General features: G+C 33.6%; 3 protein-coding genes across 12 annotated transcripts in view; all 3 read right to left on the bottom strand.

Annotated features, from left to right (window-relative positions):
* The window catches only part of si:ch211-221n20.8 (neurogenic locus notch homolog protein 1), a 32,811-nt gene extending 32,571 nt beyond the window's left edge, over positions 1 to 240 (bottom strand). For 3 of the 5 annotated variants that reach the window (XM_048207851.1, XM_048207849.1, XM_048207847.1), the window contains exon 1: positions 1 to 238. This exon is cut by the window's left edge and continues 216 nt beyond it. The gene's annotated coding sequence lies outside the window, so the exon portion shown is untranslated. The other 2 variants (XM_048207852.1, XM_048207845.1) reach the window with 2 other exon arrangements.
* A 1,099-nt stretch (positions 241 to 1,339) lies between these two features.
* eef1db (eukaryotic translation elongation factor 1 delta b (guanine nucleotide exchange protein)) lies at positions 1,340 to 15,332 on the bottom strand. 5 transcript variants are annotated; one of them, XM_048207840.1, is made up of 10 exons: positions 15,181 to 15,279; positions 11,960 to 12,011; positions 9,229 to 10,082; positions 8,208 to 8,322; positions 7,976 to 8,047; positions 6,037 to 6,108; positions 3,953 to 4,037; positions 1,849 to 2,147; positions 1,544 to 1,738; positions 1,340 to 1,455 (listed from the first exon to the last, which is right to left on the bottom strand). In XM_048207840.1, exons 3-10 carry the CDS (start codon positions 10,077 to 10,079, stop codon positions 1,417 to 1,419), a joined length of 1,728 nt encoding a protein of 575 aa, XP_048063797.1. In that variant the 5' UTR covers positions 10,080 to 10,082; positions 11,960 to 12,011; positions 15,181 to 15,279; the 3' UTR covers positions 1,340 to 1,416. The 5 variants fall into 5 exon arrangements, with proteins under 5 accessions (XP_048063797.1, XP_048063798.1, XP_048063800.1 ...); XM_048207841.1 differs by lacking the exon at positions 6,037 to 6,108 and having other exon boundaries at positions 15,181 to 15,273; XM_048207843.1 differs by lacking the exon at positions 9,229 to 10,082 and having other exon boundaries at positions 15,181 to 15,264.
* A 2,900-nt stretch (positions 15,333 to 18,232) lies between these two features.
* pycr3 (pyrroline-5-carboxylate reductase 3) lies at positions 18,233 to 24,283 on the bottom strand. Of its 2 annotated transcripts, none has more exons than XM_048207838.1 (7): positions 24,123 to 24,283; positions 23,948 to 24,026; positions 22,117 to 22,181; positions 20,650 to 20,829; positions 20,348 to 20,560; positions 18,785 to 18,877; positions 18,233 to 18,660 (listed from the first exon to the last, which is right to left on the bottom strand). In XM_048207838.1, the coding sequence occupies exons 1-7, from the start codon at positions 24,174 to 24,176 to the stop codon at positions 18,475 to 18,477; spliced, it is 870 nt and encodes a 289-aa protein (XP_048063795.1). In that variant the 5' UTR covers positions 24,177 to 24,283; the 3' UTR covers positions 18,233 to 18,474. The 2 variants fall into 2 exon arrangements, with proteins under 2 accessions (XP_048063795.1, XP_048063796.1); XM_048207839.1 differs by having other exon boundaries at positions 23,948 to 24,050; positions 24,123 to 24,257.
* Between the last annotated feature and the right edge of the window lie 790 nt (positions 24,284 to 25,073).

Raw genomic sequence — 25,073 nt, 5'->3', positions numbered from 1 at the left:
GATTTTATTCATTAGTTCGTTTGAATCGAATAGACGCGAGTCAGAGCAAAGAGTCGCTTTCCTCACAGTCACTCCCGCTGGAGAACCTGATTCCACATCCTGCAGTTTAACTCTTTCCTGCCCATTCCAAGTCTATATGGTACAGCAACAATAAAGGATTGTAATGTGCTACAGTTGGAGAAAGAAAGAAAGAACTATCTGAAGTATCTATCTATTTATCTATCTATCTTAATAACTATCTGAATATCTACCCGAATATCTATCTATCTGAATATATATCTATCCGAATATCTATCTGAATAACTATCTGAATATCTATCTATCTGAATATATATCTATCCGAATATCTATCTTAATAACTATCCATCTGAATATATATCTATCCGAATAGCTATCTGAATATATATCTATCCGAATAGCTATCTGAATATCTATCCGAATATCTATCTGTACGAATATATATCTATCCGAATATCTATCTTAATAACTATCCATCTGAATATATATCTATCCGAATAGCTATCTGAATATCTATCCGAATATCTATTTATCTATCTGAATATCTATCCGAATATCTATCTGAATAACTGTCTATTTGAATATCTATCTATCCGTATATCTATCCAAATATCTAACAATGCGAATATATATCCGAATATTTATCTGAATATCTATCAGAATATATATCTATCCAAATATCTATCTGAATATATATCTATCCGAATATCTATCTATCTATCCAAATATCTATCTGAATTTCTATCTATCCGAATATCTATCTGAATATCTATCAATCCGAATATCTATCTGAATAACCATCTATCTGAATATCTATCTATCCGAATATCTATCTGAATATATATCTATCTGAATATATATCTATCCGAATATCTATCTGAATATATATCTATCTGAATATCTATCTGAATATCTATCTCAGAATATCTATCTTAATAACTATCTGAATATCTATCTGAATATCTATCTATCCGAATATCTGTCAATCCGAATATCTATCCAAATATCTATCTATCTGAATAACTATCTATCCGAATATATATTTATCCGAATATCTATCTATCTATCTATCTATCTATCTATCTATCTATCTATCTATCTATCTATCTATCTATCAGAGTTCATGAACCCAAACCACCGTCTCTGTTGCGTCTCGCTGATGTCCACCAGAGTTCAGAAAACCAAACACAGCATATGAGCTCAGGATCGCGAACACATGAAAAAGATCTTAAATGACACAAATGTTGATTCTAATACTGAACTGCGTAATAAACATGTTTAACGAGATGTGGGGAATATGGAAGACAGACACCAAGACAAATACATTTCAAACTCATTTATTAACCGATATTCATCCAGCAGCAGTAGCATGTGAGTGTTTACATGTGTGAGTGTGTGTTAGATCTTGTTGAACGCCGCGACATCCACGCTCTGAACCTGAAACACAAAAAACAAACACATCAAGCTTTACACAACACTGGATCTGTGCGCTAATGGCTTCAGTCTGCGTGGGAACGTTACTCACGTAGTCCTCGAACTTGGTGATCTCCTCCTCCAGGAAGTCTGTTCCCACCTTGTCGTCCTCCACCACACAGTTTATCTGCAGTTTCTTGATGCCGTAACCCACAGGAACCAGTTTGGACGCCCCCCACAGCAGCCCATCCACCTGCACCGACCGCACACACTCCTCCAGCTTCGCCATGTCCGTCTCATCGTCCCACTGTGAACACCATGAGAGTGAGAGTATCAGTACAGTATCAGTATATTGGATGTGTGCATTCGCTCTTAAAGTGACAGCAGCCTAACTGAATCACTGGCGCAGACACTTACAGGTTTGACGTCTAATAGGATGGATGATTTTGCGATGAGGGCGGGTTTTTTGGCCTTTTTCGCGGCATATTCTTGCAGCCGCTGCTCTTTCAGTCTTTCAGCCTCCTCGTCCACCTCTTCATCACTGCCAAACAGGTCAATGTCATCCTCATCTTCATCCTCATCCTTCACTGGAGCTGACGAGGCTTTCTGGGGAGCGGCGGGACCGGTGCCGTTAACGGTCGGTGCTGTTGACCGCTTCTCCAGCGCTGACACTCGACTCTCCATCTTACTGAGAGCAGAACGCAGCTCCTCCACCACTGAGACACAGAAACAGAAGAACAACAAATAAATAAATAATTTAAAATAATAAATAAAAGCTGAAATAATTTTTTTAACCTAAATAGTAATAACACATAGTAAAATTAAAACAAAATTCAACAAATTAAAATATAAAATAAGAGCTAAAGCAAAATATTCATAAACACCACAATAGTATATAAATAATACTAAAATAACACTGCATGCAAACTGAAATAAAATAAACCTAAATAGTATTTTTTTTTAAAGACAAACTAATAAAAATGACAAAAGCACATAGTAAAATTACTAAAAATTAAACTAAAATTATAATATAAAAATAAAAGCTTAGTTTATAAATAAAACTAAAATAACACTGCATGCAAACTGAAATAATAAACTTAAATAGCAATATTTAAAAAGAGCAAAAACGAATGACGAGAGCACAGTAAAATTACAAAAAAAATGAAACAAATTAAAATATAAAAAGGAGCTAATGTAAAATATTAATTAACTATAACAGTTTATAAATAATACTAAAATAACGCAATGCAAACTTAAGTAAAATTAAATACAGTAGTAACCTAAATAGTAAATAAAAAAAACAATAAAAATGACAAAAGCACATATAAAAATTAATAAAAATTAGACTGAAGTTAAAATATAAAAATATAAGCTAATGCAAATATTAATAAAACTATAATAGTATATAAATAATACTAAAATAACACTGAATGCAAACTGAAATCAAATTAAGCCTACATAGTATTTTTTTTTTAAATAACTAATAAAAAATAGACAAAAATCACATATGATTATACAATTATGAAAAAATATGCTAATGCCAAAATATTAAACACTATAATAATTTATAAATAATACTTAATATACAATAAAATGACAAAAGCACATAGTACATTTACAAAAAAATTAAACTAAAATTATAATATAAAAATATAAAAATCAAAGCTAATGCAAAATATTACGGAAGAAGATTAGGGCCAAGCAATAATAAAAAAATAAAACTCGAGATTAATCTCGAGATTAAAGTTGTTAAATTACGAGAAAAAACTCGTTCAATTTCGAGAAAAAAGTCGAGATAAAATGTTGAGAATAAAGTCATTAAATTACAAGAAAAAAATCGTTAAATTACGAGAACAAATTCGTTAAATTACGAATTTGTTCTCATAATTTAACAACTTTTTTCTCGTAATTTAATGACTTTATTCTCATAATTTAATGAGTTTATTCTCAACATTTTATCTCGACTTTTTTCTCGAAATTTAACAACATTTTTTCTCATAATATAACGAATTTGTTCTCATAATTTAACGACTTTATTCTCAACATTTTATTTCGACTTTTTTCTCGAAATTTAACAACTTTAATCTCAAGACGGTTTTATTTTTTTTATTATTGTTTGGCCCTAATCCTCTTCCGTAAAATTTAAATATAAACTATAACAGTTCATAAATAATACTAAAATAGCACTGCATGCAAACTGAAATAAAAATAAACAAATAGTAATATTTAAAAAGAACAACGTATTACAAATAACAAAAGTACATAGTAAAATTACTAAAAATTGTATTAATTCATTTGTTTACAATTTGGACTTGTTATTATTGTTCTGTGATATGATTTTCTGAATAGTTAGTTTGAGAATACTGAATGCTTTTCCAAACTGTCATTCATTCATTTTCCTAAAAATTACCAAAAGAATCAAAAATGGAGCCATGAAGGAAGCAGAATTGGAATTGTTAAATTCCTTCTGAAATGCAGATGCAAAGCTATGGGAATCTCTTCAACACCACGAGACACAAACCTTTGTGTAGACTCTGGTTCTCTAGTTCCAGGTTCTTCATGCGTGCGGCGAGCTCCCCGTAATCAGCAGCGCTGCCTCCGCCGCTCTAAACACACACAGAAGACACACACACACACGTCACATCACAGTTCCCATCAGCCCCTGCTCTGATACACACCTGTGCAGTGAGAGAATCACAAACACTACTAACAGAACACACAACTACAGTCGACAGTCTGCTGATGCATCACTGAAATAAAAACATGAATTTTGCTACATTTTGTCAGAACTTATTTTGCAGTTGGAGTTGGCATGTTCATTTTGTTTATGAGAATTTCAATCATTTTCAATGATTCAAAACTCTTTCAAAAAATTAAATTATTCTTTTGCATGTTTACAGATGTTTCTGTGCAATATTTCATATGCTATAAATTGTTGTTTATGAACACATATTGTTATGTTGGTACAGGTTTCCCAGACTTTTTTGTCAACTGAACACCTTTGAGCAAAAATATTTTACTTAAAATCCCCCTGAGATTTTAAGCTAATTTCAATAATTTAACAACACATTTGCATGTTCACGGTTCACTGATGTTGATCAATGGTCACATGACATGCAAGTAAATAAATAAAGCATAAATATTTTGATTGTTTTTTTTAACTGCATTCAATCTGAAATAATATTAAACTTAAATAGTAATATTTAAAAAGAGCAAAAACTAAAATTGACAAAAGCGCAGTAAAATTATTTAAAAAATTAACTAAAATTAAAAATAAAAACAAAAAAGCTAATGCAAAATATTAAAAAACTATATCAATTTATAAATAATACTAAACAGCACTGCATGCAAACTGAAATAAAATTAAACCTGAATAATAACATTTAAAAAAAGAACAAAAAATAATAAAAATGACAAAAGCACATAGTAAAATTACTAAACACAAATAACTAAAATTTAAATACAAAAATGTACAAATTAAATTAATTTGTTCACATATTGTGTATAAATGAAAAATATTCTTTTTAGTTCATTTAGTGATTATTTGAACTTAATCATTAAACAAAAAATATAATATAAAATTAAAATGCAATTGCTAATGCAAAATATTAATAAAAACTATAATAGTATATAAATAATACTAAAAAACTGCATTTAAACTTAAATAGTAATATTTAAAAGCACAGTAAAATTACTAAAAACTAAACTAAAATTAAAATATAAACATAATAAAAGGTAATGCAAAATATTTATGAACACTATAATAGTTTATAAATAATACTAAAATAGCACTGCATGCAAATTGAAATAAAATTAAAGTTAAATAATATTTAAAAAGAGCAAAACTAACAAAAATGACAAAAGCTCAGTCAAATTACTAAAAATTAAACATAAAAACAAAAATAAAAGCTATTGCAAAATATTAATAAACACTATAACAGTTTATAAATAATAGTAAAATAGCACTGAACATAAACTGCAGTAAAATTAAACCAAATTATATATTTTTTAAAAAAGAACAAAAACTATACAATTGACAAAAGCACATAGTAAAATTACTAAAAATTAATAATAATTAAAATTAATTCATTTGTTCACAAATTGTGTGTATAAATGAAAAATATTCTTTCTTGTGCTCATTTAGTGATTATTTTAACTTAATCATACTTCTTGCATGAAACTTTTTAAATTCTATTTGGTTAAAATCATGGTTCTCACTGAAAAAAAACAAACAAAACACTGTCCTATAGGTAATTACCGAGCAAATACATAAATACAGCACAGCCTGGAATAACATACACACCAGGGTTATTACAGTTAACTAAACTCTCTTAATGATACTAAAATAACACTGATACAAACCTCACAACAAAGATACAAGTGTATATGCTCTTATTTATGGTTTCTGCAAAATTGGACCTTCCACAGCACTACACACGAAACATCACGACAAATCCACACAGGAACGCATGCAACAGATTTCTTCTCAAACTTCCTAAAACAACACGCATGCGAGCATGCACACGCTTCACGCAGTAGCCGACTTTGACGTGAGCCGCTTTGGTGTGTGTCTGGTTGACGGCATTCACACACACACACACTTACAGAAGAGGAGCGGTGGGAGGGGTTTGATATTTTAGGGGCGGAGCCTCTACTTGGCTGCAAGGTTGTCTTCAGCTACAGGAGAGATCATTTATAAGGAAAGTGCAGATCAAGGAAGTCAACATTTGATTTAGGAGAGAAGAACTGGGGCTCTGTTCTAAAACCTAGTGAGCCGCCTACATAGACAGCATATCACAGACGCAAAGGCTGCTCCAAAGGCTAGGCGACATGATCATACTGCCTTCTAAGACAGCAGAATCAAGTGAAGCCTTGCAGTAGACAGCTCACTAGAGTTTAGGAAGAAAGTAGAGCTGCACAATTAATCCAGATAAAACCGTTTATAAACTGGCTGTTGACAACAAAACAGAAGCTTTAAAGTGTCATGAAAGTGACATTTGTTTTACTGTACTGAAGAAACATTTAGAGCTGAACAGGCAGAAGTGAAGGAACGACACAGAAACGGTCTTTTGTGACATTTGAATTCTCTGCTGTAATGCAATCTCATAATACAGTGCAGTGATTGGATTGGTTTCTCAGATGGATAAAGCAAACCAGTGTCTCGCTAGTAAAGTTATAATGGATGAGGATTGCGGTGGCGTACAGTAAGCATGCGTGAGTCCGCTATATGCGCTCTCGACGCACTGATCGCACACTGTATTTACGCACAGATGCATTTCAGTACGTTCACATCGTTTCCACACACATTCAGGATAATGTTTGGATTTGTTGCTGTGTTTAGTAATTCTGAATTGATCCGTGTACTGTAGTATATGCAGTCAGGGATTTTTTTTTTTTGGCATCTCCATGTGGTCCTGTTAAGTATCGCAGCTTGAACTTAAACATACTGTACACTGTGAATTCTGAAAGATTTTTTTTCCTTGTAATGTTTGTTTGGTTTTTGGTGTGCGTATATTTATGAATTATATGGACTCCTTACATCATTTGGTTATTTGGTGTTACAGTAATACAGTTTTGTATTAATCAACAATTTGATGGTTTACTTTGCTGGATATAGCAAATGATGTTATGATGTTAATGTTTCTGTCATTAATTACTCACCCTCATGTCGTTCCACACCCGTAAGACCTTCGTTCATCTTTAGAACACAAATTAAGATATTTTTGATAAAATCCGAGAGGTTTATGACTCGTCCATAGAGATCAATATAATCAACACTTTCAAGGTCCAGAAAGGTACTAAAGACATCGTTAAAAAAAGTCATGTGACTGCAGTGGTTCAACCTTAATGTGATGAAGAGATGAGAATACTTTTTGTGCGCAAAAACAAAACAAAAATAATGACTTCATTCAACATTCTCATTCGTTGTTTACGTCCAGCGCTTCCAGGTTCTACATCAGAATGGCGACTCATTATTGGCCTGCGTCAGCATCACACGCATGCGTCGTGCTGATCACGTGATCAGCTTTGGCCAATACTGAGCCTGCATTTGGACATGAACACTGAAGCCTTCACTGTTACTGCATAAGGATAATGACAGGGGACAGCCGAATTTGTTGAATAAAGTCGTTTTTGTTTTTGCACACAAAAAGTATTCTCATCTCTTCATAACATTAAGGTTGAACCACTGCAGTCACATGACTTTTTTTAACGATGTCTTTAGTACCTTTCTGGACCTTGAAAGTGTTGATTATATTGATCTCTATGGACGAGTCATAAACCTCTCGGATTTTATCAAAAATATCTTAATTTGTGTTCTGAAGATGAACGAAGGTCTTACGGGTGTGGAACGACATGAGGGTGAGTAATTAATGACAGAAACTTCAGTTTTGGGTGAATTCTTTAAATCGCGCTTAAAAATTTTAATCTATTGACAGCTATATATATATAAAGCAATTCGATTTTTCCCCCAAATTGTGCAGCCCTACAACAGAGCTTGGTTGTGTCTCTCTAAGAGCAGTCATAGGTTTTTCGTTCAACTCACCCCAGCCAGAGATTTCTGTATGTTTTCTCGTGCTCTAGCGATGTCCTGAAGAATACTGTTAGCTCCAGTGTCCTGAGACGAGAAAGAGAAACCTCAGTGTGTGCTGGTATAGAGCAAGTGTTTCTGTAGCTTTAAACAGTGAATTCTTCAAAAATACCATGTAGTGCATCATGCATACTGATGCAATAGTACAAGTAGCGTGTTAATATGAGATGTATCTGGAGTTTATTACCTGTCTGGGTTGCGTAGGTCCATTCATCTGCTCGTAAAAACGCCTTTCTGCTTCATCGTAACGCGGCTTATCGAACCAGATCCTCTCCTGCGCCAAACAGTCCGCTGCAGTCATCCTGCACAAACACACACAAGACCTGTAACAACCTCACAAAATACTACCTGAAATAAACATTGATTGAGCAATGATGAAATGAGATGAACATTTGATTTTCTATATATTTTGCCTTGATGAAAATAATAGGATGTTGGGGAGCTAATAAAATGCTAGTTTTTGTTTATCTATTTCAATCAGATGATATTTTACAATTAATGTAACGAAAGTTTATCCAACACAAAAATCAACAAGAATTATGAACAACATAAGAAATAAGCGAATTATGAAATAAATCGCTTCCCAATGTGATATTTTCAACTTGATGTACTAAAATAACTAAAACTGAAATAAAAACAATAAAAATGAAACAAAAAAAACTTACTAAAGCATTAAAATGAATGTGGAAACTGGTAAATGGATGTAATACTAATAATATTAAATGTTAATGCAACGCAACCATGCAAAAATGACATCAACAAAACATATGAAGAAAACTCTGAAATGAATCTTTCAAGCCAACACAACGGACAGAACACAACAAGAATGAACGTGTACAAAGAGATCAAAGAAAAAAAATATGCAATGAAGATGGTGGACAAAAGAAGTAGAAAAGGTTGTAAACATTTTATATGTAAATATACAATGGGTGGGATTGATGTTAAACATCGTTTTAAAGGGACAGTTCACCAAAAACTGTAAATTCTGTCATTATTTACTGACCTGCATATCGTTCCAAACCCGTATGACTTACTTTCCTCTATGGAACGCAGAAGAAGATGATTTGTAGGATGTTCAAGAAACAAAAGCAATGCAGGTTTGGAGCAACAAGAGGGTTAAAATGACAGAATTTTAAGTTGTGAGTGAACTAATTAACTATAATGTGTGGGGAAAGTGTGTGCGATCTTTCTTGAGTATAGAGTCATACTTCTGCTTCCGGCTAGAATGGTTTATAGATGTTTTGGCGGATCTCGCCGCGGCTTCTTCATAGAAACGAGTCTCCGCCTCCACATAGCGACCGCGATCTAGCCACACCCTCTCGCTGTCGGCATGCAGGAAATAGCGCAGCGCCGCTCCTTGATTGGTGCTGACATCATCAGAATCCCGCCGATCGCAAACCACAGGCTTCTTTTGCGCAGAAACGCCGTTATTTCGGCGTTTGGAGCTTGATTCTTCGCTGCTGGTTTCCGGGTTTCTCTGTGGCGAGTACAAGTTCTGATAGAAAGACGCCTCAGCTTTATCGAAAAGAGGTTTCTGTAGCCACACCCCCATTGGGGATGGCGGCAGGCAAGGAAGGCCGTTGATTGGCCTTGAAGCAGGTGTGGGCGGGGTCGGGGTTTGTGATTGATAGCCTTCGTCGCAGGGCGTCTGGCTGTTCGGCTGCAGTTGGAGGGATCTTGGGGTCGATGGTTGATTGGGAAAGCGGCCCACAAACTTGCTCTCAGCTTGGTCAAAGTTGGGTTTGTTCACCCACACGGCCTGAACAACATGGTGACAAGCCTCTTGCTCTCCATGGCGGCAGGTTTCTTGCTTTCGGGAGGAAGCGGAAGAGCTCGCAGGAGCAGTCGTGCCATTTTGCTGCTGCAAGAGTCGTAGGTAGTAAAGGCTCTCCGCTCTCTCGTACGTGCCGCGGTCGAACCAGACAGTCGAATACTCCGATCTCAAACCTTCAAGAGCCGCGCTGGACAAACACCCCTCAGCGCTGGCAGTGGTTCGGTCCGGCTGGCGTTCGGAAGAACCGGACTGATTCAAAGAATTCCGGTGGCTTCTGTTGCGCATTTTCTTGTGTCCAGAAATATAGAGGTGGAGGATTGATAAATAAATGAAAAAGAGGAAAAGGAGAGTGACAGGGAACTGGAGAATTAATTACACAGCAATAGGTTAACATTAAACATGAAGTGTGCAAATTGTGTTTTGCGATGTACAAATGTATTTTGCCAATTAAACTATGTTTGTTTAGGGGAGAAGGGTCTACAAACCACACCCCTTCAAATTACGCCTACTACAAGTTACGCCTCGCGTGAAGAAACATGCGTGGATGTCACTTACTAAATCTTATAAGTTAATTATTTTTTGTTTTATTTATGAAATGTTTGCAAGACGAGCTTATATTGCTTTCGAATCTTATCAAGTATGAAATAACAGCTAGTAGTAAAGCATAAAATAAATTATACTATCAAATTAATACAGACTCATAGTAATTATAGCTAAAAACCTATCCGCCACACCGAAACCTACCCCTTCCATAAAAATAAAATTGACTGTAGAGTTTCATTATTAAAATGTGGCGTCTGATAGTCTATGTTATACGATCTGTATGCCTTATCACTAGGTGGCGATAGTGAAGCTTAAACAGTGAGGAAAGTGAAGAAGAAGAGCAGTCCTAGTGACGACATCAGCGATTTCAGAGGGAGGGGCTGTAGAAGGGGTGTGGTTTGTAATACTGCGGGACGCAGTCGGTTTAGGGTCATGTGACAGAAATTTTAAAAGTTTAATGTTTTAATTTGACACGGCATAACAAGAAGTTGGAAAAAACAACAACAAAAGAAACGTAAAACTGTTTGTTACAAAACCGCTGCTTTAATGGATGCAGAGGTGGTGCTTTATAGATAATAAAGAGACTTTTCTGAGAGCTTTTTAGCATACTGATAGTCCAATGGTTAATATTAGCAAAGTACATAAAATTTAAAATTTAATATAAAACGAGTGTTTGAAAAACCTGTTTGGAGACAATAGAGCTGCACGATTAATCGTTAAAAATCGCGATCTTGATTCAAACACCACCTAAATGACGATTTGGCTCTGTCTATTAAATCTTTGACAAAATCACACCGGAACATTCAAATCTGCCGATGATCCAGAGAGCGCCGTTGTCAAGTATAGGTATGAAATATTAATATTATCACAGAAGTACTGGGATAAAAGTTTATAGTTCGGATATAAACACTGTTGTCTACTGTTGTAAAATAGAGCAAATCCCCGTTTGAAAGTAACTTGACGCTTCAAATAATGATTTAATCGATTACATCATTACGCCAGTAGGTGGCGACAAGTGACTTAAGAAATGTATTTGTCATTGAATCATTCTTTCAAGAGATTCGTTCAAAAAAACTGATTCATCCAGTAATGAAACAAGTGAATTATTTTTCAGTGAGTCATTGAATAATTCACTCAATCAATCTTTTTTAAATAATTCATTCAGGTTAATTAAACATTTTAAATAGACTGCAGCAATTATTTTGTCAGAACCTCTAGTAAATTACATGTTGTTTTGTTTAGTTGATCATGAACTCCGTTTGAAATGGAAAAAATCATGATTATCCAGAATCATGCAGTTCTAGGAGACAATAATTATTTTTACTGAATCATTTGGTACAGCAAAAATTACACACTTCAGCTTTAAAGACAAAACAAGCCACACACACACACAAAATCACACAGAAACAATTATGGTTGCATTAAATTTAAACACTGAGCTTTACAATGAAGTCAAGTTGAAAATGAATAAAAAGGAGGAACTGAAATTATGATGTAGTAAAAAAAAAGGACAATCAAATTCAGAATGGACAAAACTCCCACTCGAATTCATCATGGGACAAATAATATGAGCCAAATCCTGCATCCAGCATGCTGATGGGAGACAGTTTGTCCAAACTCACCTTCAGCAAACAGGAAAAGCGACCAAACAAACGATATGTAGCTCAACTCGTTCTTCTCATCCAGACAAAGGTAAGCAATAACCCATAATGTGTAAACAAGAAAAGTGTTTATGTATATTGAATCTCACAAGAGGACTTCAATCCTACATGCCCTTGCAAAGAAGCTCTATGGTGAAAACATGGTACTGAGATGATATCAGATAGGTACTTTGATATATGGTACTGAATAATTACCATAGTATTTACCATGGTATAAGTCCAAAAATATGGTATTATCATGGTACAGCATACATGATAGTATGTAGTATCTTGTACTACTTTGTTAGTATAGCATGACTGGACACTGTAGACAGTCATAATTTAATGATTAAGCTAACTTAATTTGCATAAAACTTCGCATCAAACTGGAGTCCAGGCTGAGGACCCCAAGGGGCCGCTAGGGGTCTGTGGAAAGGTTTAAATTTAAGAATTAGGTCCCTCACATGAGGATGATATGGAAGCTTGTTTCTGCCATGGAATAAAAACAATTAAAACTTTTTATCTCACAATTTAAATTTTTTTTCTTACAATTGCCAGTTTACATCTCACAATTCTGACTTTAATTGCGAGTTGCAATTCTGACTTTATAACTAGCAACTGCGAGTTTATACCACTGAATTCTAAGGGGGGAAAAAAATCAGAATTGCGTGTTTATATCTCGCAGTTCTGACTTTATAACTCGCAATTGCGAGTTTATATCACAGAATTCTAATTTTTTTTTCCTCGCAATTGCGAGTTTATGTCTTGCAATTCTGACTTTATAACTTGCAATTTTAAGTATATATCTCACAATTCTGATTTTTTTTACCTTGCAATTGCGAGTTTATATCTCGCAATTCTGACTTTAGGCTATATCACGCAATTGCAAGTTTATATCTCACAATTTTGACTTTTTTTCTCGCAATTGCAAGTTTTTCTCACAATTCTGACTTTTTATCTCACAATTCTAACTTTTTTCTTGTAATTGCGAGTTGCAATTCTGACTTTATAACTAGCGAGTTTATACCACTGAATTCTGAGGGGGGAAAAAAATCAGAATTGCGTGTTTATATGTCGCAGTTCTGACTTTATAACTCGTAACTGCAATTTTATATCACACATTTCTGACTTTATAACTTGCAATTTTAAGTATATATCTCGCAATTCTGACTTTTTTTACCTTGCAATTGCGAGTTTATATCACAGAATTCAATTTTTTTTTTCCTCGCAATTGCGAGTTTATATCTAGCAATTCTAACTTTATAACTTGCAGTTGCGAGTTTATGTCTTGCAATTCTGACTTTATAACTTGCAATTGTAAGTATATATCTCACAATTCAGATTTTTTTACCTCGCAATAGCGAGTTTATATCTTGCAATTCTGACTTTAGGCTATATCACGCAATTGCAAGTTTATATCTCACAATTTTGACTTTTTTTCTCGCAATTGCAAGTTTTTCTCACAATTCTGACTTTTTATCTCACAATTCTAACTTTTTTCTTGTAATTGCGAGTTGCAATTCTGACTTTATAACTAGCGAGTTTATACCACTGAATTCTGAGGGGGAAAAAAATCAGAATTGCGTGTTTATATGTCGCAGTTCTGACTTTATAACTCGTAACTGCGATTTTATATCACACATTTCTGACTTTATAACTTGCAATTTTAAGTATATATCTCGCAATTCTGACTTTTTTTACCTCGCAATTGCGAGTTTATATCACAGAATTCAATTTTTTTTTTTCTCGCAATTGCGAGTTTATATCTAGCAATTCTAACTTTATAACTTGCAGTTGCGAGTTTATGTCTTGCAATTCTGACTTTATAACTTGCAATTGTAAGTTTATATCTCACAATTCAGATTTTTTTACCTCGCAATTGCGAGTTTATATCTTGCAATTCTGACTTTATAACTTGCAGTTGCGAGTTTATGTCTTGCAATTCTGACTTTATAACTTGCAATTTTAAGTATATATCTCACAATTCTGATTTTTTTACCTCGCAATTGCGTGTTTATATCTCGCAATTCTGACTTTAGGCTATATCACGCAATTGCAAGTTTATATCTCACAATTTTGACTTTTTCTCGCAATTGCTTGTTTTTCTCACAATTCTGACTTTTTATCTCACAATTCTAACTTTTTTCTCATAATTGCGAGTTGCAATTCTGACTTTATAACTAGCGAGTTTATACCACTGAATACTGGGGGAAAAAAATTGTTTATTTCTCGCAATTCTGACTTTTTTTCTTGCAATTGAGTTTATATCTCACAATTTTGACTTTCTCACAATTGCGAGTTTATCACAATTCTGAATTTTTTCTCACAATGCTGACTTTTTTCCTCAATTCTGACTTTTTTTCTCGCAATTGCAAGTTTATATCACTGAATTCTGAGAAAAAAAGTCAGAATTGCGAGATTAAAAAGTGGCAAATATCCTTTTTATTTTTATTCAGTGTTGGAAACAAGCTTCCATAGGATAGGAAGATCATATTTGGGGGCCAGTGGCATCTAAAATATTGAAAACCCCTGACTTAGGCTAATATTATGTAGAATCAAAATGTTTAATGTGTTGGTGATTTATTTGATATTAACATTTAACTTTACAAAACACTAAAAATACTTCACTATAACTAGAATTAAACACACACACACATTATTTACCACCACTATGCCAACTTTACATTATAATGACAGTGACTATGACTGTCAAGTACTGAACCTGCAATTAGGGGAAATAGACTAATGTGGATCTTATCATATTAAAGCCTAATCACTCATTTTGTAGGTCCGAAAAGAAGCAGGTGTTGTCCAGAGATCATAAAATCAATAAATCTGTAGAAATCTCCGGTTAACCTGGAGATCATCAGATTAAACATGAGAATGCGTCATTATTCAAGATAATCTGTCTGGACTTCCTGCACATGGAGGTGTCAGGCCCACGAACACCAACATACTACATATTTATAAGAGATTAAACGCATTTTCATTATGACAGTGACTGAAACATCAGCACGAGCTCTCTGTCATGTAACTTAACAATCATATATTGATTATTTTTACATGAATAAATAAACAGATGAAAGACGTCTAACCGGCTTTTAAACACCCCGTACATTTACAGCACCGCATTATTCACTCATTTAAACAAAGAAAAGCTACAAATGAGGATAAACACCATCATTTTTCAAACATATACTCACTTTAAACGCTTTAGTTGGTGTTGAATGAATCGCTGCGTCTCGCCGCGCGCTCAAGGAACAGAAGGAGCGAGCGAGACCCGAGCGAACCATTCGTGCTCTCGAGCGGGGGAGATCACTTCCACAAAACCGCCTCAAAACTACCAAACATTACACTGATGAAGCTTAAATGTATGTGTAATCACGAGTTAACAGTATACATATAGACACAAATCACAGTAGTGCGGTAGAAGACTTTCTAAAACATATTTTGTCATGATATTTTAGCACATGGTACATTCTGTCACTGTTTCCCAGCGCGACTGCGTACATGACGCCATCAAATGATGGGAAAGGCCCATTTCTAAGGAAACAGTGAAATGCTGTATCTGCTCTTTTTGTGGAAACAGGAGTAAAAACATAGAATTTTGGTTGTATTCTTAAAGACATATTTAATACAAACAAAAATACATTTTAATAATTATATCTTATATCCAAAATGTTACCTAGATCAGATATTTTATTGTTAAATTTGCACGGTGTGAATAAATAAGGTTATAAGGGCACACAAAACTAGTTTAAAGTGAATTTAACAGATTAATTTATTCACAGAAACAGTTTCATATGATGATTACAGATTGTTTGAATCTGTGTGGACTATATATATATATATATATAGTGAAAAATTAATATTATACATTCAGTGTGTGTGTGTGTGTGTGTGTGTGTGTGTATATATACAGGGAGTGCAGAATTATTAGGCAAGTTGATTTTCTGATCATATTTTTTTTCCAAGTACATTTTACCAATTCCAATCCACATCAATCTTAATAACTACCATTAATATTGTTTTTAATCATTTATAAGTGATACATAATAGTTCATGAAGGCTGGAAATGAAAAACGCCTATTATTCAGGTGTGCAGAATTATTAGGCAGGTTTTCTTTTACAGGCCAAATGAGCCAAAAAAGAGATTTAACTCAGACTGAAAAGTCAAAAATGATTAAATACTCATGAGAAGGACGCAATACTAATGCAATACTAGAAATTGCAAAGTTAAAGCATGACCAATGGACAGCAAAACGCTCATTGGGTCAGCGGGGTCATACAAAAACAGGTGGAAAAGAAAAGACGCATGTTAACTGCAAAAGAATTAAGAATTAAGGTGAAGAATTAAGTGTGAAACCATCAGGAACCCTTTAGTCTCCAGCGCCACCATTTTCCAGAACTGCAACCTACCTGGAGTCTCCAGAAGTGTGAGGTGTCAGGATCTCAGAGACTTAGGCTAGCTAAAGAATCCTAAAAAATGATCCACTCTTAATAAAAATCACAAGCTGAAGTGTTAGAAAATACATGAAGACTGGGTTTTTATAGGCCTTATAGACAGACGGCTTGAGAGTGACTCTTGAAGGACCAGCACCACATCCTCTTGTACCACCGTTTGAAGAATTCATCTTCCAAAATCTGACAGTAAGTTTTAGAAGATCATTTTTAGTCCATATCTGCAAGACGGACATTTCAGGATAAGAGATGGACTAAAAGTGAACTCCCACATCTTACTGCCAGATTCTGGAAGATAAATTCTTCAAACGGTGGTACAAGAGGATGTGGTGCTGGTCCTTCAAGAGTCACTCTCAATCTGTCTGTCTATAAGGCCTATAAAAACCCAGTCTTAATGTATTTTCTAACACTTCAGCTTGTGATTTTTATTAAGAGCAGGTCATTTTTTAGGATTCTTTAGCTAGCCTAAGTCTCTGAGATCCTGAGACCTCACACTTCTGGAGACTCCAGGTAGGTTGCAGTTCTGGAAAATGGTGGCGCTGGAGACTAAAGGGTTCCTGATGGTTTCACACTTAATTCTTCACCTTAATTCTTAATTATTTTGCAGTTAACATGCATCTTTTCTTTTCCACCTGTTTTTGTATGACCCCGCTGACCCAATGAGCATTTTGCTGTCCATTGGTCATGCTTTAACTTTGCAATTTCTAGTATTGCATTGGTATTGCGTCCTTCTCATGAGTATTTAATAGTTTTTGACTTTTCAGTCTGAGTTAAATCTCTTTTTTGGCTCATTTGGCCTGTAAAAGAAAACCTGCCTAATAATTCTGCACACCTGAATATAAGGCATTTTTCATTTCCAGCCTTCATGAACAATTATGTATCACTTATAAATGATTAAAAACAATATTAATAGTAGTTATTATGATTGATGTGGATTGGAATTGGTAAAATGTACTTGGAAAAAAAATATGATCAAAAAATCAACTTGCCTAATAATTCTGCACTCCCTGTATATATATATACACACACACACACACACACACACTGAATGTATAATATTAATTTTTCACAATATAAATTGGGTTTGCTAGGGAAAATATACTATCTATACATCTACCTATCTATCTATATCTATCTATCTATCTATCTATATCTATCTATCTACCTATCTATCTATCTATCTATCTATCTATCTATCTATCTATCTATCTATCTATCTATATATATATATATATATATATATATATATATATATATATATATATATATATATATATATATATAATGTATGCACCGATACCAAGTTTCTCCAGCGATAACGATAGCCGATTATTCTAAGTGATATCTGCCATAATTATATGTTTAGTTATTATATTTTGAAAGAAATGCAAATAAAAACTTTATTCTCTCCATTTTATCAACTTGTTTCAGATAGCCGAAAGTGTAAAAAATTTATTAGCCGATACCGATTATTGGCTGATATATCGGTGCATCGCATATATATATATATATATATATATATATATATATATATATATATATATATATATATATATATAAAATTTAGTTTTTATTGGCCGATACCGATTATTGGCCGATATATCGGTGCATCGCATATCGGCCAATAATCAGTATCAGCTGACAAAAGCTAATTTTTACACATTAAATATACATTCTTATGTAGAAAGGTCATCATTTTAGAGCTGCTTTGGTTTCTGAATTTGTTTCTGGTTCGTCAAGTACCTTAAAATCATACTACAAACCATATTAAACAATACAAGCAAGCAATTTAGGTTTCTGGGTCTCTATATATATAGATATTGTTGCCTTAAGACTTTATTCCGCTTTACATAGAAAACACATGGACTTCTCATCCTTGGATGATTCCAGTTGTAAGTACTGTACCTTAAAAAGCACCTTTGAATCAATTATCAAAGCTCGGCATCCCTTAGCACCAGTAGTCAACATTCAAAACATCTTGGTGCATAAAATAAGACATGAATGGTTTTAAGTCCCTGTTATAATCTGATGTACATTCAGTTCTTCTTTCCGAGTTCTCTGGCTCTTTCAGTGGCCGCCTCTACGGCTCCCATCGCAGCCGCTCTGAATCCTCCCTTCTCCAGTGCGTGGATCCCGTGAATTGTGGTCCCTCCGGGCGTACACACCTCGGCCTTCAGCTCCGCCGGGAGCTTCCCGGTGTCACGCAGTAACACTCCAGCGCCCTACAACCAGCCAGACACTTCAGATTTCAATAACAACAATCACATAAATCTGGGTTTTACACTGGTAAAAATGTAATTGCAAAATATTGTAAACTAAAATATCCCATCATGAAATAATTCCTACCAGTATTGTTTGAGCTGCAATCCGTCGAGCCAAAGAGCTCGGCATCCCCATTTTTACGGCACCCTCCGCCAGCGCCTCCGCGAAGACATACACCTGTGAGACGGAGCACAGCCATCAGACAGCTTCAGAAACAGAGAATCACTATACAAAAACTGAACTTTTCTTTATGAAGATCAGGAGCTAATGTTGAGCAGAATATTCACAGACCTGTATGGTTTATATTGCAAAGAGCTGGAAAAAAAATCAGAATAATCATAGGACTGACTCCAGATCAGAGGTTTGACTGCCAAACATGATCATCCTCATGTGAGAATGAGAACATTTAAAAGACAGCTATATATTTTCATGTATAAAGAGCAAATTTATAGAGTGCAAAATTGATATTATAAATATATGTAAAATATTATTAGGAAAATATTTCAATTCTTTTATGTTACAATTTTGTACAAATTTATTTCAATCATTTGTTTTAGTTTAATATTAGTGTTATGCATTATTTTCCTTGGACCCCTAGAATTCTTTGTGTATAAATGTATAAAGACCCAATTTATACTGTGAAAACTTTTATTATTATTTTATTTATAAATAAATAAATGATTGAAATCAATTTAAAGAGAGAAATATTAGTAATCTAACAGTACAGCACTATAGTGAGCAGGCAAAACTGTAACAATGTAACATAATAAGAATTAAATAAATATAAATTATTTTTATAAATATGTGTAAAATATTATTTGGAAAATATTTTATTTCTATTATATTTCATTATTAGTTTTTCTTTACCCACAATAGTACTGTACTGTTAGATTATTTATTCTTTTATTTAAACATATTTATTTATTTTAATGATTTATTTAGTTTGATGTTATTTTTTATTTATTTAAATGTATTTATTTGTCAGTTTTATTTATTTAAATTTATTTGTTTTAATGATTAATTTTATTTTATATATTTATTTCTTTTACCATTTTACTCTAAATTCCAAACACAATTTATATTAATATTATAAATGTGTAAAATATTATTTGGAAAATATTTCATTTCTATTATGTTATTACATGTTTTTCTACCCACAATAGTTAGATTATTTATTTATTTACTTATTTAAATGTTTTTTTTTGTTTGTTTATTTTAATTATTTATTTATTTAGTTGAGTGTTATTTTTTTATTTTACGGTTTTACTCTAAATTTCCTAACGAACCCCAATTACATTGAGGAAAATTAATATTATTAATATATGTAAAATATTATTTGGAAAATATTGAATATTTTATTTCTATTATGTTACGTTATATATATTAAATATTTTTTCTACTCACTATAATACTGTACTGTTAGATTCTATGTAATTACATTTATTTATTTATATTAACATTTATATAAAAATATATATATATATAAAAAAAAAATATATATATATATATATATATATTTATTTATTTATTTATTTTTTACAATATTACTCTAAATGTTTCCCCAAAACCCCTGCATACTTCATTCAAGTAAATGTGTGTAATTTACAGAAAATCCTGATTCACAGGTAAGACGCTGCTGCCACTCACAAACGCGACGCCGCTGCCACTCAAGCCCGTGTGGGCGTCAATCCAGGGCTCAGGCCCCGCCTCCACCAATCCACACGGGCTGAGGAGGGTCTTTAGGAGAGTCTCCTCCTCCTCTCCAGCGCACGAGCCTGAGGCGAGGAGCAGCGCGCCTTCCAGGAGCACACAGGGAAGATTTGGCATCATACGAACCACACGTGTCCCAGCAGGCAACAGCTAGAGAGACAGACAGCAAAATAATATCTGATGTTCTCAGAGGTTAGAAAAATGTGTCCATTAAGACTTGGGTAATGATAAATCCTCACCTCCTCAAGTGTTTCTAGAGTGATTCCAGCTGCCATGGAAACGATGATGTGTTCCTGAGTGACATTCCGGGAGATTCCGTTCAGAACCTTTGGAACGAGGTGAGGTTTGACGGCCAGAAACACCAACCGAGAGCGTTCGACAACCTCATCATTCGAGTGAGTGACAGAGACGCCTCTCTCCTGTGAGAACAAACCTGTCACGGTACTGCAGGAGTTACTGGGAAAAACTTTTACACGTTACTGGCTTATTTAAGGAATCCAGGTGTGTGTATATACTTAGCAAGCAGGTGAATCTCATGAAGAAGCATCTGGGTCATATTTCACCCCAAAATCAACAAAAAAATTATTTGTACTAGTGTTATGAAATCACACAATTATAATCGATTTATTAACAATTTTCGATTTATCACAATTTTTGTATTATGTTAATAAGACTATGCATGTGTAATATAACAATGCAAAAAAATAAGGTTCAATGGGTTCAAAATATTTTTATATTATTTTAAAACTAAAAAAATATTTTTATATTAATTTTAAACAACATTTGTATGTATAATATAATAAAATATTTACATTATCTTAGTTTTAAGGTGAAATATGACCATAACATTTCTTGACTTTGATTAATAATTTAAAATTAATCAATAAATAATCTTTATAATTAAAATGTTAAAGGGTTATTTCACCTAAAAATGAAAATTATGTCATTTATTACTCACCCTCATGCCGTTCCACACCCGTAAGACCTTCGTTTATCTTCGGAACACAAATTAAGATATTTTTGATGAAATCCGATGGCTCAGTGAGGCCTGCATAGCCAGCAATGACATTTCCTCTCTCAAGATCCATTAATGTACTAAAAACATATTTAAATCAGTTCATGTGAGTACAGTGGTTCAATATTAATATTATAAAGCCACGAGAATATTTTTGGTGCGCCAAAAAAAACAAAATAACGACTTATATAGTGATGGCCGATTTCTAAACACTGCTTCAGAGCGTTATGAATCTTTTGTGTCGAATCAGCGGTTCGGAACGCCAAAGTCACGTGATTTCAGCAGTTTGACACGCGATCCGAATCATGATTCGACACAAAAGATTCATAACGCTCTGAAGCTTCCTGAAGCAGTGTTTTGAAATCGGCCATCACTAAATAAGTCGTTATTTTGTTTTTTTTGGCACACCAAAAAATATTCTCGTGGCTTTATAATATTAATATTGAACCACTGTACTCACATGAACTGATTTAAATATGTTTTTAGTACATTAATGGATCTTGAGAGAGGAAATGTCATTGCTGGCTATGCAGGCCTCACTGAGCCATCGGATTTCATCAAAAATATCTTAATTTGTGTTCTGAAGATGAACGAAGGTCTTACGGGTGTGGAACGACATGAGGGTGAGTAATTAATGACATTATTTTCATTTTTGGGTGAACTAACCCTTTAATAATGTCACAGGTCGTACCTGAAAGCGAGGAAGGTTGTTCGTGGACGGAGCGCTAATAATGATATTAGAAGGTGGAACCTTCCCTACAGCACAGAAAACAGTAGAACATGTCAACAAAACCACAGAAATATCTCAATAAAAAACTTTTTAAAAATCTCAATGGCTGAATTTGTTTTGTTTTTACATTAACTTCAATATATAAAAGTATCAAATTATTTGTTAAGTACATTTTTTTGGTATGCTGCATTCATGCCATGTCATAATTACAACATGTTATGACATCATGTGACGTTCTACCAAACACGGTCAAAATTGAGGGAGCGAGTCTACTTCATATATACACTTCAGGCAGCTCCATATACCACAATGCAACACGATTGTGACGTCACTGCATATCGCGTTTAATTTACCCCACCACAGACAACTCTATGATATATATGAGTCATTCCACGAAACCGGTATGATTTGAGTCCCTCAAAGTGTATTTTATCTATTGGGTCACCAAAATATATATTTTAAAAGCTTTCTGTATTAATTGAAATGTCTCCTTTAATAATGTTTAAAAACATGACATACATTTTATCTTCATATTAGAAATTATTTAGTATTTTCAGTTGACACCGCCTATTTTGTCACAAAGTGTTCTTGGGATATGAATAATAAAATGAGGAAAAAGTTCATTCATTTTGCCATTCCCATAAATATCCATCTGTGCTTTTTTGCTGGTGATGTTTTTTCATGATTATTCATTAAAATCACATGATTTAGTTCCGTACCTCAGTAACCCCTCGACCCCGTTACACAAACCATAATGAACTGATACTTATGTGACATCATTAATAGGAAGTGACATCATAGAAGTCATTTTGAGCAGACACAGGCGAGTTAGCACCTTCTTTAATAATTATAACTAAATGATGTTGTGAAATTGTGTTTGTCGAACTTAACGACTCGTTACATCAATTAAAGATAGAAAACTATTACTTGTGAAAATGATCAACATTATTCATGATTTCTTAATATCATGCATGTCATGTGATCTCCTTTTATTCACTAGATTTAGAGAAGTGGCCAAAAAATCTCAACCCCGTCACACCTACATTTTTATTATTATTTATTTTTTGTTAAGTTTATAAAAAAAGTAATTTAAAGTTAGTTGAACTCTGTCTGAAATGTTCAGATCGATCATAAGAAAACTGATTTTAGTTCAAATTCTGAAGTGAAGCCTTTGATCAGAAATGATGAGGTTTCTGTCACAAAAAGTGTCCATTTCAGGCTTTAGTAGCAAAAGTGTGAGATTTTATGTAACTTTTATATTTGCAATGACTGAATTAGTGTGAGGCAGATCTGATTAATAGGAAAATGTTGATTTTATCACAAATACATTTATTAATAATATTCAGAGAGCTCCCATAGTGTCCATAACTTAAAATAATGACCAATAATAATAGGGATTTGATGCATGAGATGGGAAAATATGTTTTTCTGGAAGTTAAATATGTCATTAATGTTGTGGGGTGTTCAGAAAAGTAATACATTTTGGTAAAATAAATCTAAAAATGTGTAAGTCCAAATCGTACCGGTTTCGTGGAATGACTCATATATATATATATATATATATATATAAAAATATATAGCAACCCAAACACATCTATATACATGAATGATGCATTAAAAAGTTTTGCAAGGAAAAAAATGTAACGTTCCAATTCCGCCAGTAGAGGGCACTCGTGCAACGTAAGCTATGACTAACATCCGAGTCAACGACACTGAGGGAAGTCAGCGAGGGAAGGGCAGGGCATGCACTTATAATAAATGCACAAATAATGCACTTAAACCCAATGTGCACCTGACGCGATGATGCCCTGCGCGATTCCAAACGCCATGTTTCCTGCTCCGATGAATCCGATCTTCAGCTGACACACATCCTGAACTCAAAACAAACACATTAACTATGGTGTTATGTGATGCTGCTGCCATATGTTCACCAAAAACATTCAATCACGAGGTTAACAACTACTCACAGCTTGAATCTCTGGTGAATCACTGCTTCTGACTGAACTCTCTGAAAGATTCATTGTTCATGCAGCTCCGTGTGAATCAGATCAGTGTTTAAATGATAAACTCGTGTCATATGGATAACATTTTCTTCTTTACTTACATATAAGAAACAACAGGAGATACACTGACACCTGCTGGACTGGATCAATGGATTTATAAACATATAAATCAGTACAGTCTGAACACACTTTACGAAAAAGTCTTTAAATCTAAGGGCTAAAATTAGTTTTCTAGACACACAATGTCACACATATATTCATTACAGCTCTAAAAGTTTTTTTTTTTTACTTGGATGATTTACCACAGTCAAAGTCCTTTTCAAAGAAAGCAACAAGAGGCGACACTCTGATACTTTTTGGGTAACAGCCACTAGATGGCGCTCCGGTAGCGCGGCCGCCATTATGGGGTGAAATTTTTTTTTTAATTTTTATTTATTTTTTTATTTATTTATTTTTTTTATTATTGAACAAACTTATTTACAAAAAACAATTTATTATGGGGTGAAAATACTAACTGGACCATTGAATCCTTCACATCTTACGCACCCAAAATCAGCGAATTTCACTGCCAAATCAGAAGCGCAATAGAACAGTTTTTAAATTAAGTCAGCAGTAAATTGTATGATCCTACAGTAAATGTTATATTGTCTTATATTATTATGTCTTATTTTACCAGTTGTGGAATCCAACCATTCATCCATCTGACGTAACATAGTTAGCCTACTTTATTGAGTATTTACATTTTATGCAACTTTACACTAATAGTAAATTAATAATTAATAAATTTAAGATCATCATGTTTACAGCGAACAATACATCTAGTGGAGTAATAGTCATAATATCTAGGTCTGAATTGAAATATATATTGTACGTTTTAATGGATCACGCTACACATAATGATCTTATAATACATGA

This window comes from Megalobrama amblycephala, linkage group LG11 (assembly GCF_018812025.1).
Source record: "Megalobrama amblycephala isolate DHTTF-2021 linkage group LG11, ASM1881202v1, whole genome shotgun sequence".
NCBI classification, from domain to species: Eukaryota; Metazoa; Chordata; class Actinopteri; order Cypriniformes; family Xenocyprididae; genus Megalobrama; species Megalobrama amblycephala.
Note: the sequence above shows the minus strand (reverse complement) of the source record. Positions and strands in the feature narration are given on the sequence as shown.